Below are 14773 nucleotides of genomic sequence, written 5' to 3' on the forward strand. Positions count from 1 at the left end.
TTCAAGAAACTCAAACTATCCTGTTAAAGTTGCTCTGGTTCATCCACATGCCCTCATGATTGTGACTGGCACTCCAGCTTTAGACAAAGCGCTAGGGTATGGGACATCAGAACATTTCAACTGACAGCAAGATGCTTGCGTCACACTACTGTAATGTCATCAAGCGCATTTCACTGATTCCTCTAATGAGTGTGATTCCTGTTTCTGTCTCTTCAGCTTTTGCACAAGTTAAAGGGACACTAGTTGGAGGGACTCAAAAATCAATCAGCAAAAGTCGAGGCTTTCTGCTGTAAATCAGCAGCCCAAGTCAAGATAACCCCTAATGACATCATCAGGGTTACTTTATCAGACTTCTTCCAAAACATCTTTCTAAGACGCAATCACTCTTGCTGACACAGGCACACTTACAGGGCCCAAAACTCTCACTCTGACTTCTGCTCATGCTCTTTCGCTCCAACAGGAAGTTTCAAACCAATCACTGACACATCACATGGGCATGGCCCTTTAATTTCTCAAACTGAAACCAATCACACATCTCAAAACTTAACTCTGCTAGGAGACGGATTACTTCACTGTGCCTATTCTCATCCCTCCGTCCCAGGAGGAAAAGTGAGAAAGGGTGTGTGTGTGTGTGTGTGTGTGTTTCTGTGTATATTCACAGGACACACTCTCAGCTCTCGTGTTCCTGCTGTATGCGACATAATGCAGAGACAGATCAATACAAGCGCTGCTATACGGCTTGCAGACATGGGGAGGGGGCTGTCAGGGTAATTACTTTGTCCTCTGGGGGTGTATCACTCTCACAGCCAACAGCCTAGATCTGAATGTGGGTCAATACACACACTCATACACACAAATGAGTGGCCAGTTGTTCCAGATGAAGGGCAGTGGAAGTAAATCCAGGTCATACAGGAAGTGGAAGAGAGCCTAAATGTATTACAGATGCTTCACTGCAAAAATGAATGATAGGTGGTCAATAATACCAATTATCATCTGCTGTTGAATAATAAAGTGATTATATGATGCTATTGTGATATCATGATTGACAACTGTCCTGTGCAGATGAAATATGAAGCATTTTTAGAAGTTTTTCCAGGGTCCCAGCAGGTGGCATCAGGACGGTGATTTAGGCATGTCTAGATCATTCACAGGCAGGGTGTGCACAGTTATCTTCCACATCAACTCATGTATCGAAAAAGCGTTTCAAAAAACTGGTAAAAGTCAATATTCATTTAGCAATCACAGTCATTTTCAGATTATTTTAAATTCCTGAACACAAATCATTTCAACTGAGCATATTCCAACAAGCTATAGGATGCTTTAAAGTCAGCAGTCGCAAATATCCACAGCTGATTCTTCCATTTTTTTCCATATAAACTGAATGTGGAACAAGCAGAACTTAAGGTGTGTCCAGCAGCACAAAAGCAGATGTTCATAGATTTTAAGTATATCAGGAAAAGTTGTCAAAATTCAGCGTTTGTTTTATACAAACAGATGCTAGAAGTGATCAAATATCCATATTTCCACTGTTAAAATAATAACGTTGGTGCTTTTAATGTGAAAGGACATATATGAGTAAGTATAGACTGGTGTGTGCATCATAAATCTGTGATTTTAGGCATGCATTCATGTCCTATGTCATGTTTGATATTGCTAGAGAAGTGATATAATGTCCTAAATTGTGTCTGTTGTGTTACATATTGATTTTACAGAAGGCTGTTGGTATTTTGTGAGATTTGACAGACATTCCTGCATTATTGGTGCTAACTGCTGGCACAGAAATAACACCACTAAAGCAGGGAAGACCTTCTCGCTTTTAATTTCTAGACGCAGAACTATAATTTAAACTGGCATTGAATTTATATTCCAGCAGTTTGTCTATGATCTTTCTACACCATCCCTCAAAAAACAATTACAATAGGGTTCCTGTCGCTGGGGGGTAACCTGGCTGCCAGTACGTTTGGTAAACAAACCAACATATTTGCACCCGATACAACGCAGAAAGAGAGTCTGCGTTTAAAGTACTACGAAGCGCGAATGTAAGTCCAACCTGTAACGTTAACGGATAAAACCAAAGGTAACTGTAAAATATGATTTACAGCTCCAGCCTGGCTGAATTATTCTTCAGCTGCCGTTTCCTCTGTGTTGACATTTCCACACACCACTGTTCAGTCTTCGTCCTGAGCGGCCGGACGAAATGTAACGTCACGGACTCCATTATCGGACAGACAGTGTGTTATCCACAATTGACATTTGAGCCAATTTACCTGAAAATGGTGAATTCCGCCGTTTCGAACCGACTCTCCGGAACAGCCAGGCCCGGATACCCTCCTCCGCTTTATCCGCCCACTGAAGTAGCCTAAAACACAGCTCTGTCTGTGCTCGGTTTCCTTTCCACACACTCCGATAAAAAAAAAAAGAAATATCCTCCGAAACACACAGAGAGAAATGAGGGGTGTGAGGACGGACAGCTTCAGACCGAACCCCCAAAATGTCGTTTGTATGGCGGTGAAAGCTGTTTAAAGAGGCTGGAGGAGGATCTGCTCTCGACAGAGGAGACGGGAGGGGTGCGAGCGAGCTGCCATTAAGCACCACGCAGTAGAATACAAGGGGACTTCCTGTCCCGTTTCAAAATAAAAGCATAATTAGCGAACAATGACGTTTTCTATCACAGCTTTCAAAATAAAAGCACCAATGACGATTTTCACAGTTCCAGTCAAAGGATTCAAAATTAAAGTTACATAAATAACTAAATTCATTTTATAATGTCTAAATAGTCTTTACAGACCGTTATATATATGCAAGCATATATTCTCAAGGATGCATTTTGGCATATGTAATCCTATGACACATACAGTATGATGTCTTATTTAATAGTAATTTCAGCTTGGTTGCATATGGAAGCAAATAAGAGATATACTTTTTTAATTTCAATGGCCACTGAATACTTATTAGAATTTAAACATTACTTATATAAATATGTTTACTTTGAAAATCATGTATCTGAATTTGTTCTGAATAAAAATATTTTTCATGTGCACTTTCAAAAGTTGAATTTAAAACAATTTTTTTTTTTTTTTTTTTTTTTTGGTCATCATTCACAAATTCAGATCCAAAAATTCAAAGTTCAGGATTAAAAAAGATAAGATTCAGATTATTCAAATTCAATAAGCCAACTTTATATCTCAAAAAAAAAGAAAAGAAATAAAGTATTTTTTTCTTTTGGATCTGAATGTGTACCATTGAAATATATATGTTTAAATTCAGCTTTTGAAATTTCAAATTAATAAATAAAAAATTTGAAGAGGTATGAGGTATGCTATGAATCCAGTGGTGTTTAAATTTCAATACTGAGTATTCAGTGGTTGTTCAAAAACAACAAAAAAAATACAATAAAATAAAATAAAAACTTGGCTTAAATTTGATTCCGTACTTCCGCTCTGACGCTAGCACAGTGTAGTTAGCTTGACGAAGCAGTGGGAAGCGGCAGGAAATGCAGAGAAACGAAACAATGGCATCTTTATTTGAATAGTTTTCCTTTCTGCTGTTTCTTGTAACTCATTCTTCTACAACATTGCAGCACTGTGGCCTTTCAGAGGTCTAACAATGCAATATTGTAGAAATGTTTCAAAATGCAGTTTTAGTCGTACCAAAATATATCACCATTAAATTGTTCATTTAAAATAAAATTACTACACGGTGGTTGAAAAGATGGGTGTCACTAAAAAGTTCGAGATAGGCCTATTTAATTTCTCCTTCCCTAATTTATATCAAATGGATAAATATCAATATCAATGGCTGTGACACGCAGAAACAGATAAGTGGGGCATCGGGTATAAGTTGGACAGGCAAGAAACATACCATAACTAACTTAAGTTTAATTTTTGGTTGTGTGGCGCCACCTAGTGGATAATACCGACTACAGTGAATTTATTTTTTCAGGTGAACATTGGTTATAGAGATTACAACAAATAAGTTAATAATACTACTGGAATAATTTAAGTAAAAATACTGTTGCAATCTGAAATGATGACGGTGTTAATTGTTTAAAGGGTCATTTCACCTTAAAAAATATAAATAATAATTTAAAAAAAAGACATTTCAGGCATTTCTGATTTCTAGTCATTCAGATTTTTTATTGGAGGTTTTGAAATATCTATTTATAAATATTCTGATGTAAACCCCTTACATTGGAGGTCAATGGAATTTGTGTTGTGCTGTCCAAAACACTCAACAACAAATGAAAAATGAATAAATAAATAAATAAAAATAAATAAAATAAATAGCCACATCCTGTACTCAGTGATAATGCCGACATGTCAATGATCCTGGGACTGTTTACTCTGGTTGCACTGACCCCTATACACAGCACCCTGCACTGTACTGACTGTACTCGGGTGTTGTCATCACTGCCCTTTGCTCGAGTCAGACCCACTTTCCTCTGGCTGTCCTTGTTTCACGTCACGGTGTTCACTCTGGGACTCAACCTGACTGGAAAATGTCTCGGGCTGCGGAGAGACTCAAATTGCTGATCAATCATCTTGATCGACCACCCGCCGCTATCGTATCCTTTTGTTGTTGTCATGGTCCCGGATCGTCGACTCTGCACAGAGCGGGAACAGGTTAACCAGTTAGCCGGCAGCTGCGCACCTAGCGGCGGGCAGCTCTGGTGGGCTAGGCCGGGGTGCCGCTGTGGACCACAGGCCTCGGAGAAAGGAGGCGAAATAGAGGAGTAATTTACGGCGTGCCATTGTTGTTTATTTATGTTTTTAACGTTAATAAATGTGGCTTTTACACTCATAGACAGTGTCATGACACTGTTAATTTGAACTGAGGCTGCAGCCATTGTTTCTGTAACGGTTTCTCTGAAAAGTAATGTAAGAGTCTTACAAAACGGTGTTTGTAATCGTTATTGGAGGGTCTGGAATTTAGTCTTGTGCGGTATTTCTATGGAGACATTAGCTTAGACCAACTTGCTAGCCTCTAGTCTGTTTCTAGGTCAGCTGGAAGCCTCTTAACTTGCGTATTGTATCTTTAATTAATGCGTGAAATTAAAACTTTGAATGCTTTCCAGTTTTTGTTTGTTTGTTTGTTTGGTTGGTTGGTTGGTTTTTTCCGCACTGTCATAACTACCTGTCAGTTGTTAGTGCTTCCTGGTTTCCTTGACAGATATCCCTCAGAGAGCTGCCCCAGCTTCTGCTCAGACCTTCACCTACAGTCCACCACACAGACTGAGGTAGAGACACACCTTTAGTTTTAATTGACACTTTAATCTATGTTTACCTCTGGCACAGTTCTTCCAGTGTGTCCTTTGATCAGGTCTTAAACGCTCTACTGTCTAGCGCTCTGTGTGCAAACGCTGGTGGTGCATTAATTTTTATTTATTCAGACAACAAAACAAGCCCTCTTTTTTAAGGTAGTTACCTAAGTGGCAGTTCATGTTTCACGTTAAAAAGCAGCTCTCTGTTACGTCGAATAAAAAGAAAGCCAGCAACTGGACTTGAATGCAACCTTCACATGCACACCCAGTTAACCAAAATGACCTGGCCCAGCATCGGCTGAAACTCGGCATGCCGAAAGAAACAAGTCTGGCCGCATCTGGTTGCCCAACTCAACTGAAACTTGGGATGGATTTCGCCCCAGAATTGGGCCAAAAAAACTGGCCTGATTGCGGCTGCCGACACTGCCATCACTGGGCCGTTATCAAAGATGACCTGGCCCAGCATCGGCCCTAATTCGGCACGCTTGAAGAAATAAGACAGACCGCACTCAGTTGCTGGACTCGGCTGTGACTCGGGATGAATTACGCCCCAGAATCGGGCCACATAAATTGGCCTGATTGCAGCTGCCAGCACTGCCATCTCTGGGCCGTTATCAAAAATGACCTGGCCCAGCGTCGGCTCAAACTCAGCATGCTGGAAGAAATAAGTCAGGCTGCAAATGGTTGCCCATCTCAGCTTAAACTTGGGATCAATTACACCTCAGAATTGGGCCAAATAAACTAGCCTGAGATAATCACTGGATACTGTCAGTCAGTCATTCTATAAACTAAACATTAAAGTATCTAACACATAGTGATACTGTTGTGTGTTATCGTTGCTTTTGGTAGATACACTTATGATACCGACGTGCTGACCCCAGACCAACGACTCTTCTATGAGGAAAATGGCTACATCCTCATCAAGAATCTGGTGTCTGACAAGGACATCGAGAGATTTAGGTAACCATCAGAAACTCTGACAACTGCAAAGAAAAAGTTTTCTCCCAGCACAAGCATGAAAACATCACAGTTAGTAACTGCAGTAACTGAACTTTAAACATCCAAAATACAATAACAAACCCATTATTGACAGCTGCGTACTTAATAAACATGAAGGACATCTCAGGATATGTTATTGTATATTTGTATCAAAAGTACATGTAAAATGTGAATCTATAAGTCCACAGTGACACAGGCAACGTGTTATAGTCCTAAAGATGGATTATGATGTGCTGAATGTGATATATGTGTGTTTTTCTGCATGTGCGTTCCTCAGAAAGGAGTTTGAACGGATCTGTCAACAGGAAGTGAAGGTTCCCGGTCTGGTGGTGATGAGGGACGTGGTGATTGCTAAGTCAGAATTTGTTGTGGATCAGAAAGCAGTCTCCAAACTCCAGGATTACCAGGAAGATCCTGAACTGTTCCGGTACTGCACCTTACCACAGGTACAACACACACACACACACACACACAAGTATTAGTTTTGATCTGTTGGCTTAAGACTTGATTTCAAAACCTCTTTCAGGTAATACTTGAATAAACTTTTCTTTTCTGTGTCAGATTCTGAAGTATGTGGAGTGTTTCACTGGACCCAACATCATGGCCATGCACACTATGCTGATCAACAAACCTCCAGATGCTGGTATGGAGCAATTAAATAGTGTTTACAGCAAACTGCTTCTCATTTGATTAAAGTGAAGCTTTCTCCCCTTTCAGATTAAGCCTTATCCAAATGTATCAATTGTTGTTTCAGGTAAGAAGACGTCTCGTCACCCGATGCATCAGGATCTCCATTACTTCCCATTCCGCCCAGCAGACAGGATTGTCTGCTCTTGGACGGCAATGGAGAAAGTCAACAGGCAGAACGGCTGCCTGGTCGTCCTGCCGGGGACACACACCGGCACACTGCAGGAGCATGACTACCCTGAGTGGGAGGTATAAACACGCACACACGAAAGTCTTCATGAAGCATAAAAACACCTGCTAGGAGGTACACATATACATGTGAACCGTCTCATTTGTCCTCAGGGCGGCGTAAACAAGATGTACCATGGACTGCATGGCTACGACCCCAAGCTCCCCAGGGTGCATCTGGAGATGGAGAAGGGCGACACCGTCTTCTTCCATCCATTGCTGATCCATGGCTCTGGCATGAACCAGACGCAGGGATTCCGCAAGGTACCTTCATCAGCTCACAGGATTTTTTATACTCTTATTTTTGTATACATGTGTAATACATTTATCTAGAGCAAGAGCGTGTGAACATGTGTGTGTGTGTGTTTCCAGGCCATCTCCTGCCACTATGCCAGCTCTGGCTGTTATTACATCAGTGTGAAGGGAACCACACAGGAAAACATAGAGAAGGAGGTGAAGGACATCGTAAACAGGAAGTACAATTTGGACAATGTTACCTTTGCGGTAAGGCATTCATCTTTTTAATACGTTCACTTTTACAGCAGTGAGAGTGAATGACAGCATGTAGACTGTTGATATTTAGCTTGTAGTTTCTAAATATGTCCGCCGTCGCGAGCATGCACTTAAAAGCTTAGCGTAATGAGAGGCCAATGATGATAACATTAGAGATGATCTGACATCATTTTTTTCAGATTTCTATTCCTGAACTTGTGCATTAACCGATCTGAATACAGATCTAAAGCCGCTGCATTAATAAAAAAATAAAATAAAATAACAGCTGTATACTACTAACTCTGTATGTATGTGAAATGACTGCTATCATTGTTGCACAGCAGGGCTCAGGCTAAACCCTATGTACAGAGAATGAATGCCATTGAACTCTCTTTTACTATCTAGTATGACATTTTACTAACAGCTTACGTTACACCTTTTACCAGAATTCTTCTTCACTGCTTTAAAACAGTAGTTGCCAGTGCTGTGCAGGCTACTCTCTTAGAGCGGCGAAGAAGTGATTTGCGGGAAAACTGACATTTTATCCTGGTGTGAAACTACTTAAAAGTTTATCAACTGTGGGAATATTTTGGATTTAAGCCGAATGAGAGAGGAGAGCCTATTATTAACATTCAATGTACAGGCCATTGACGCTCACATTCACACCTACGGCCAATTTAGAGTCATCAATTAACCTAACCTGCATGTGTTTGGATTGTGGGAGGAAGTCGGAGTAACCTGACACAGGGAAAACATGCAAACTCCACACAGCAGGGCTCCCCCACCCCAGGGTTTGAACCCTCCACCCTGGGTTTTGAACCCTCTTGCTTTGAGGTGACAATGCTAACCACTGCAACACCATGCTGCCATAGTGGCAAGTTAATCCATTGTATTTATTGTTTTTGTATGGTTAATTTTGTTAGTTTTATTTATTTAAGAAATTTTAAAAATGTTCACAATCCAATTTGAGTATCTAAATATTCTTAAGAATTAAAAGTCCATTGTTCTTTGAAAGGGTGCACTTGCATTAAATTTCTACCATAATTAAATCAGTGGAATAAAATGGTTTTAAAATGACAATAGTATCGTTTATCACAATTATTTTTTGGGACAGTATATCATCTACTAAAAGTAACTATCATGGAGGCCTAGGTGCAAGGAGAGGAATGTTTTCTAGTGAAATCAATATGGGGACATTTTGAAAGTCAATGTTTGCTGGACACACTCCCAGTGATCCATCTGATGTGCAGCAGCAGCCCGAGCTGCTCCAGTAGCAGCTGATGTAAAGGGCACTTAAGCACATACAGTACAGGCCAAAAGTTTGGACACACCTTCTCATTCAATGCGTTTTCTTTATTTTCATGACTATTTACATTGTAGATTCTCACTGAAGGCATCAAAACTATGAATGAACACATGTGGAGTTATGTACTAGGGCTATTTGACCAAGAAGGAGAGTGATGGAGTGCTGCGGCAGATGACCTGGCCTCCACAGTCACCGGACCTGAACCCAATCGAGATGGTTTGGGGTGAGCTGGACCGCAGAGTGAAGGCAAAGGGGCCAACAAGTGCTAAACACCTCTGGGAACTCCTTCAAGACTGTTGGAAAACCATTTCAGGTGACTACCTCTTGAAGCTCATCGAGAGAATGCCAAGAGTGTGCAAAGCAGTAATCAGAGCAAAGGGTGGCTATTTTGAAGAAACTAGAATATAAAACATGTTTTCAGTTATTTCACCTTTTTTTGTTAAGTACATAACTCCACATGTGTTCATTCATAGTTTTGATGCCTTCAGTGAGAATCTACAATGTAAAAAGTCATGAAAATAAAGAAAACGCATTGAATGAGAAGGTGTGTCCAAACTTTTGGCCTGTACTGTAGATTAACTTTCAAAGATAGAGAGGTATACCAACATCTATGAACTTTTAAAATCACACTTAGTACGTCAGCTATTTATAAAATGGTAAAATTACATGCATGTTATAACTCACAATAACAACATAACTAGCTGATGTCTTGTTGTTTACAAGCAGGAGATCTGTGAAGAGTATAATACAATCCCCCATTATATGACTGTCATGAGCTAATTTTACTTTGTGGTCGGCCTTTGCAAAGTGGTATTTGGGAGCTTGGAAGCCATCACAGGAGGAACAAAGTAGCATGTCAGGGTTGTTATATGTCATAATCATACATATAACTGAAATTGAGCTCACCAAGCATGTCATAGTGATGAATTTACACCGCATGGTACGGCACGGCTCGAGTCAACCTGACCCACTCTTCTTTGGTTTTCCATTAGCAAAAACTGTGGCTAGTCCTGGTGCTTTTTTGGAACCACCTCTGTGGAGGTTCCAAGCGAGCTGAGCCAATAGGAGGTGGAGTTCAAACACTGCAGACCACCGCTTTGTTAGCGAGAATTGTCACAGGGACATAATGTTGTATATATGTGAAAGGAAATTACTCTTAATTCTCTCAGAGATGCCTCTGAAGATTTGTCTTTGTTGAACTGACCCTTTAACTCTGCTACAGGATACCTGGGCTTTCCGAGGCCGTCTTGTGCAAGGAGAGAGGATTTCACTATAAGACGTGCCACAGAAAACCTGCCACATCGTTGCAGGATGACGAACCACAGGGCCGAAATGAGAGCAGATTTATATGGCGATTACATAAGAAGCAACAGGGCGTATTCTTATCATACAATCACTAATTTCCTTTAGTGATAGAGGAATGTAATTTTGTAGATCACTTTATTTGATTGATGCTTCAGAGTTTGTACCGATTGTTTACATTTAGGAAATGTAATTTAGAGCATGTTGTTCTATCAGAAAATATAAAGACAGGAAATACTGTTTAAATAGAGGTTGTCAGCTACCTCGTAACAGCCAGTGTGTGCATCATTGACCGTCTATTTAATTGTTTCATTTACCAAAACTATAACAGAAAGGGATGTTAATGTGATTCACGGCATGTTGATGAAGAAAAGTAAGTGTTGTGAGTGATAGAGGTAGAGCGAGGTTGAGACAAAGTAAATTGAGAGAGAATAATGAAATCAGTGTTGATTGAAGCACTTATTAATTATCACTAACAGAAGCCTTGACCTTATACTGCCTTATAATTATATCAACGTGTTAATGTTTGATGATGAGTGAATGGATGTTTTTGTTTTCTAGAATCTTCCTGTGACTGATTTAATGTTTTAAAAACATTAATAATAAAATGGCTGCTATATTAATGAGACCTTGTTTAGTTTTCTTGAACACACAAAGACACACACCTGCCTCCTTGACTTGTAATGTACTTTACTCAGTTATATGCTTTTATAAATGATTAGGGATCCTCTGGTATTGGCCAATTATATCGGCCCGTCGTCAAATAAGATGACAATCATTGACGGCAGTAGCTGATGTTTTTCTGTTGTGTCACATCAATTTTGCACGGGCTAAAAAGCAGGCCTCAAGAATTTGTCATCCTGGGGGCAATAGAAAACGTGTTAGGGATGAACAGAGATCTTCCCCATTGGAACAAATGGCTGATGCCATTGACTGGCCCTCTTGTTCTCCTGACCTAAATCCAACTAAGCACCTACAGGACATTATGTATGGGTGCATCCGACACAGCCAAGTACCACCACTGACCGTCCAGGAGCTCACTGTTGCGCCGATCCAGGTGAGGAAGGAGATCCCCCAGGACACCATCCACTGACTCATTAGGTGAGTGCCCAGACGTTGTCAGGAGTGCATACAGGAAGGTGGGGCCATACACACTTCTGAGTCCCATTTTATGTTGCCGTGGTAAAATTCACACAAGTTGGATCAGCCTGTGATTTCAATGTTTTGCTTGGATTTTGGGGTGATTTTGAATCCAGCCCTCAGTGGGTTGATGATTTTGGCTTCCACTGACCATTGTTACATCATTTTGTTCTCAACAAATTATACAAACACATCAGTAAAAATTTTCAACTTGAAAAATTAGTTCATCAATGTCTGATGTGTGATCTAAGTGGTCCCTTAATTTTTTTTGAGCAGTGTATTAAGTTGATTCAATTTAAGTAAGTTTTAAAGGTCAAGCAAATCATGTTGGTTGTACTAAACTCATCGAGTTTGTCAGATTATAAAAGATTCAGAGGATTTATTCTATATGGCTGTGTTGGAACTACTTAAAAATTGCATGCAAATTGTTACCTTGTTTTTATTAAGTTGAACCAATGGATTTTTTTAGTGTACTTCCCTGATGATGTCACATTGTGAACAACAAACTCATATTGAAACCAGCAGGAGAGCTAATTAACAATAAGCTATAAGCAGCCGGTGGCCGCAACTAACCGCTCACAGATGTTGCACTGAGTTACATTATAATGTTTTCAAGCTCTGTTCAAATGTAAACTTGTAAAATGGAGTTTTGATGAGAAACTTGAATAATTAAAGTTGTACTGAAAAGGTGACATGATATTTTTATGTATCATACAATAATCTAATTTGTGACAGTAATATGTGATAACAAAGTAAGTGACGGAGCTACAATACAAAAACTATTGTACATAAACAACAATGACAGAGAGAGAGGCTGCATTCAGGGACAGCATGTTCTGATTGCTTTATGATCTATGGTGTTTTTGATTTAATTCTCATTGGTCTAAGTGTAAAATGCATTGTGTGAACCCAGGTGGCATAATATCTAGAGAACTGTGTTGTGGTTCAGCAGGAGTGAGTTTTTAGATTATGGAATCAGTGAGAGCAACTCCAAAACACAAGGGATTATGGGTAAGGGGATCATCACGCTTGAAAGATGAGCAAAACAAAATAAAGTCAGGTAAGACTGTTCTTATCGGCACTTGTGCAGTCTTATCTACAGGATTCAGATTTGTTTTGAACATCTCACCTGGCTGCATGACAACAACATAAACAGGTTACAGTCGAGTACAGCCGTGTGACGTCTGCTTATGCCGTGTTTGGACTGGAACTGGGCAGCAACAACCTGGACAAACCAAATTCAAAAACATAAAAGCACATGTTTCACTAGTTTCTCAGTATTTTCCAGCTGAATTAGCCTTCCACATATTTTAAAATCATTCACACTGCTTTGGGTGCATCAGAGAATGCTGCTCAACACTGAATGACACTTGAGTCACATGTTGGTCTCAGAGAGTTTGGCTGTTTTTAGATGGAGGACCGGTTATTTCCTGGATCCCCATGCTCGAAGCCCCTAAGAAACACCTGATCCAGCACAGCTAAGAGTGTGTCTCTGTGTGGGTGTGTTTAAACAGCGTCTTTGTTCAAACCCAGAGGGAAGCTCTCAGCTCTTTAATTCAGAAATGCAGGAAATCCATTCACATGCAGGAGAAGAGCTGAAATGTGGAGGCTTTATGATATGACCAAACACCAAATAAGCTTTAGGAGAAGCAGACACATTTACATACATTCAACCATTAATGCAAAAAAACAATGCATGCACACTTGCACACAATATATATACACATTGCACACCCAGCAAATAGTCTCAGTCACACAGGTCTAACTGCAGGTTCATTTACTGCTAAATGTTTCCCAGACTCCAGATCTGTTTCTGAGCAAAGCAGCCAGTCATCTCTGCCCAGTTTCCTTTGGAGGAAACTGACACACATTTTAGATTTGAGATTTCATCACACACAGTTAAAGGACAACTCAACTTATGTACTTTTGCATCGCTCAATTTAAGCAACACTCTGCACATACAGTTCAAAAGCTCGCAGCGTAATGTAGCATTAACCACAGGTTAGTGCAATAAGGTATGTCGAACCCTGAGATCACTCTACCTGGAATGATAATGAATGGGTCCAGTGCAGCTTCAAGATGTTACCAAAGGAAATAAACATCATTCATATAGGAAGGGAACAATGCACAATAGAGTATGTCTTAAAGTCTGTTAAATTCTATGTTATTAAGTGTTGTTATGTAGTGGTATTATTTTGCAATCCTCACACATTAGCTATACCTTTAATATTATACCTATACAGTACTGTATTATCTTCTTTTGAGGGGATTTCCGCTTTTAACTTTGTCATTTTCAAACTGCAAACTGACCTGTTACCTCACCTAATATCAGTTTAAACTTAGTGATGTCAAATAAAACCCATGATACAAAGAAAATACATAAAAAAACATGGCATCTGTCTACAAACAGTTATCACAGAGGTCTGTATGAACCTTATCCTACAGGCACAAAGGGCCATTGACCTCCAGGTTGAGTCCTTGATAGCTGATGTACTTGTGGTGAGAGACACGTCCTCATTCATGTCAGGTCATCCACTCTCAGACAGCATGACCCAGAATTTGAAAATACTGGGCCAAACAGATGCACTTCATTGCTAGCATACATACTAAAGTAATGTGGCATTATTTGATGTCCGCTCTCTTCAAAGAATCTGTGGCTCAGCCTGCTGGTGTGATTACTTAATATAATGCAGCAGTCACAAAACCACCAAACCTCTTGTTATATTCCATCCGGACCCCCTTTGAATTTCACGGAATTAGAAACAGAGGCAAAGTCCTTTGATAATACTTTCCTGTTGCTCCTCAACTCTGGATTCTGTGTAAAAAAAAACTACTAACTTGGAAACAGAAGGTTGGATATAATTCACTTCAACTTCCGCATTTTTAAAGCTGTTCTAATCAATACTTTTACATTTACAATGGGTCAGATGACTGTGCAGTGTGAAAGGGGTCTCTCATTGTGATAAACCCACAGATAATAATCACCAACTCTGCAGTTCCTCTCAACTCTACTAACCATTTTAGCATCTTTCAGCAAATTATTTTGGTCATCTGGACTACAGCCTTACTGTTTTGGTTCATTCTCACTGCTCTCATTAACCCTTACTGTGGCCACAGCAGACAGCTGTTCACTACTAGCCTGACATCACAAAAGTTAGTCTGGATCTTCTCAGCTCTCTTTTTATTTCTAAAGCATATCATCAACAGCCGTAGACCAAACCTTTGGACTCAAGTGAATAGGGCTACAACCAATTAGAGCAACAAAACATGACATAGCACTTGCAATTGTTGCAATGGTTCCTAATTCCGAAGATCTAATAGTCTGCAAAATGTCCCACTGGACCAAGAGAACGTTTGCT

General features: G+C 40.0%; 2 protein-coding genes across 2 annotated transcripts in view; one reads left to right on the plus strand and one right to left on the minus strand.

Annotated features, from left to right (window-relative positions):
- The window catches only part of cdk17 (cyclin dependent kinase 17), a 61180-nt gene extending 58690 nt beyond the window's left edge, over nt 1-2490 (minus strand). The window contains exon 1 of the mRNA XM_078165399.1: nt 2268-2490. The gene's annotated coding sequence lies outside the window, so the exon portion shown is untranslated. The remainder of the gene's footprint in view (nt 1-2267) is intronic.
- A 1899-nt stretch (nt 2491-4389) lies between these two features.
- phyh (phytanoyl-CoA 2-hydroxylase) lies at nt 4390-10900 on the plus strand. Its single transcript, XM_033614140.2, has 9 exons — nt 4390-4564; nt 5181-5236; nt 6110-6220; nt 6537-6705; nt 6821-6902; nt 7014-7195; nt 7289-7438; nt 7547-7678; nt 10195-10900. Exons 1-9 carry the CDS (start codon nt 4499-4501, stop codon nt 10246-10248), a joined length of 1002 nt encoding a protein of 333 aa, XP_033470031.2. The 5' UTR covers nt 4390-4498; the 3' UTR covers nt 10249-10900.
- The last annotated feature ends 3873 nt before the right edge of the window (nt 10901-14773 follow it).

This window comes from Epinephelus lanceolatus, chromosome 23 (genome assembly GCF_041903045.1).
Source record: "Epinephelus lanceolatus isolate andai-2023 chromosome 23, ASM4190304v1, whole genome shotgun sequence".
In the NCBI taxonomy this organism is placed as follows: domain Eukaryota; kingdom Metazoa; phylum Chordata; class Actinopteri; order Perciformes; family Serranidae; genus Epinephelus; species Epinephelus lanceolatus.

Coding starts and splice junctions, on each gene's coding strand:
- phyh (XM_033614140.2), top strand. CDS start 4,499: ATGTCTCGGGCTGCGGAGAGACTCAAATTGCTGATCAATCATCTTGAT. Junction 5,237..6,109: donor AGTCCACCACACAGACTGAG/GTAGAGACACAC, acceptor TGCTTTTGGTAG/ATACACTTATGATACCGACG. Junction 6,706..6,820: donor GGTACTGCACCTTACCACAG/GTACAACACACA, acceptor TTTCTGTGTCAG/ATTCTGAAGTATGTGGAGTG.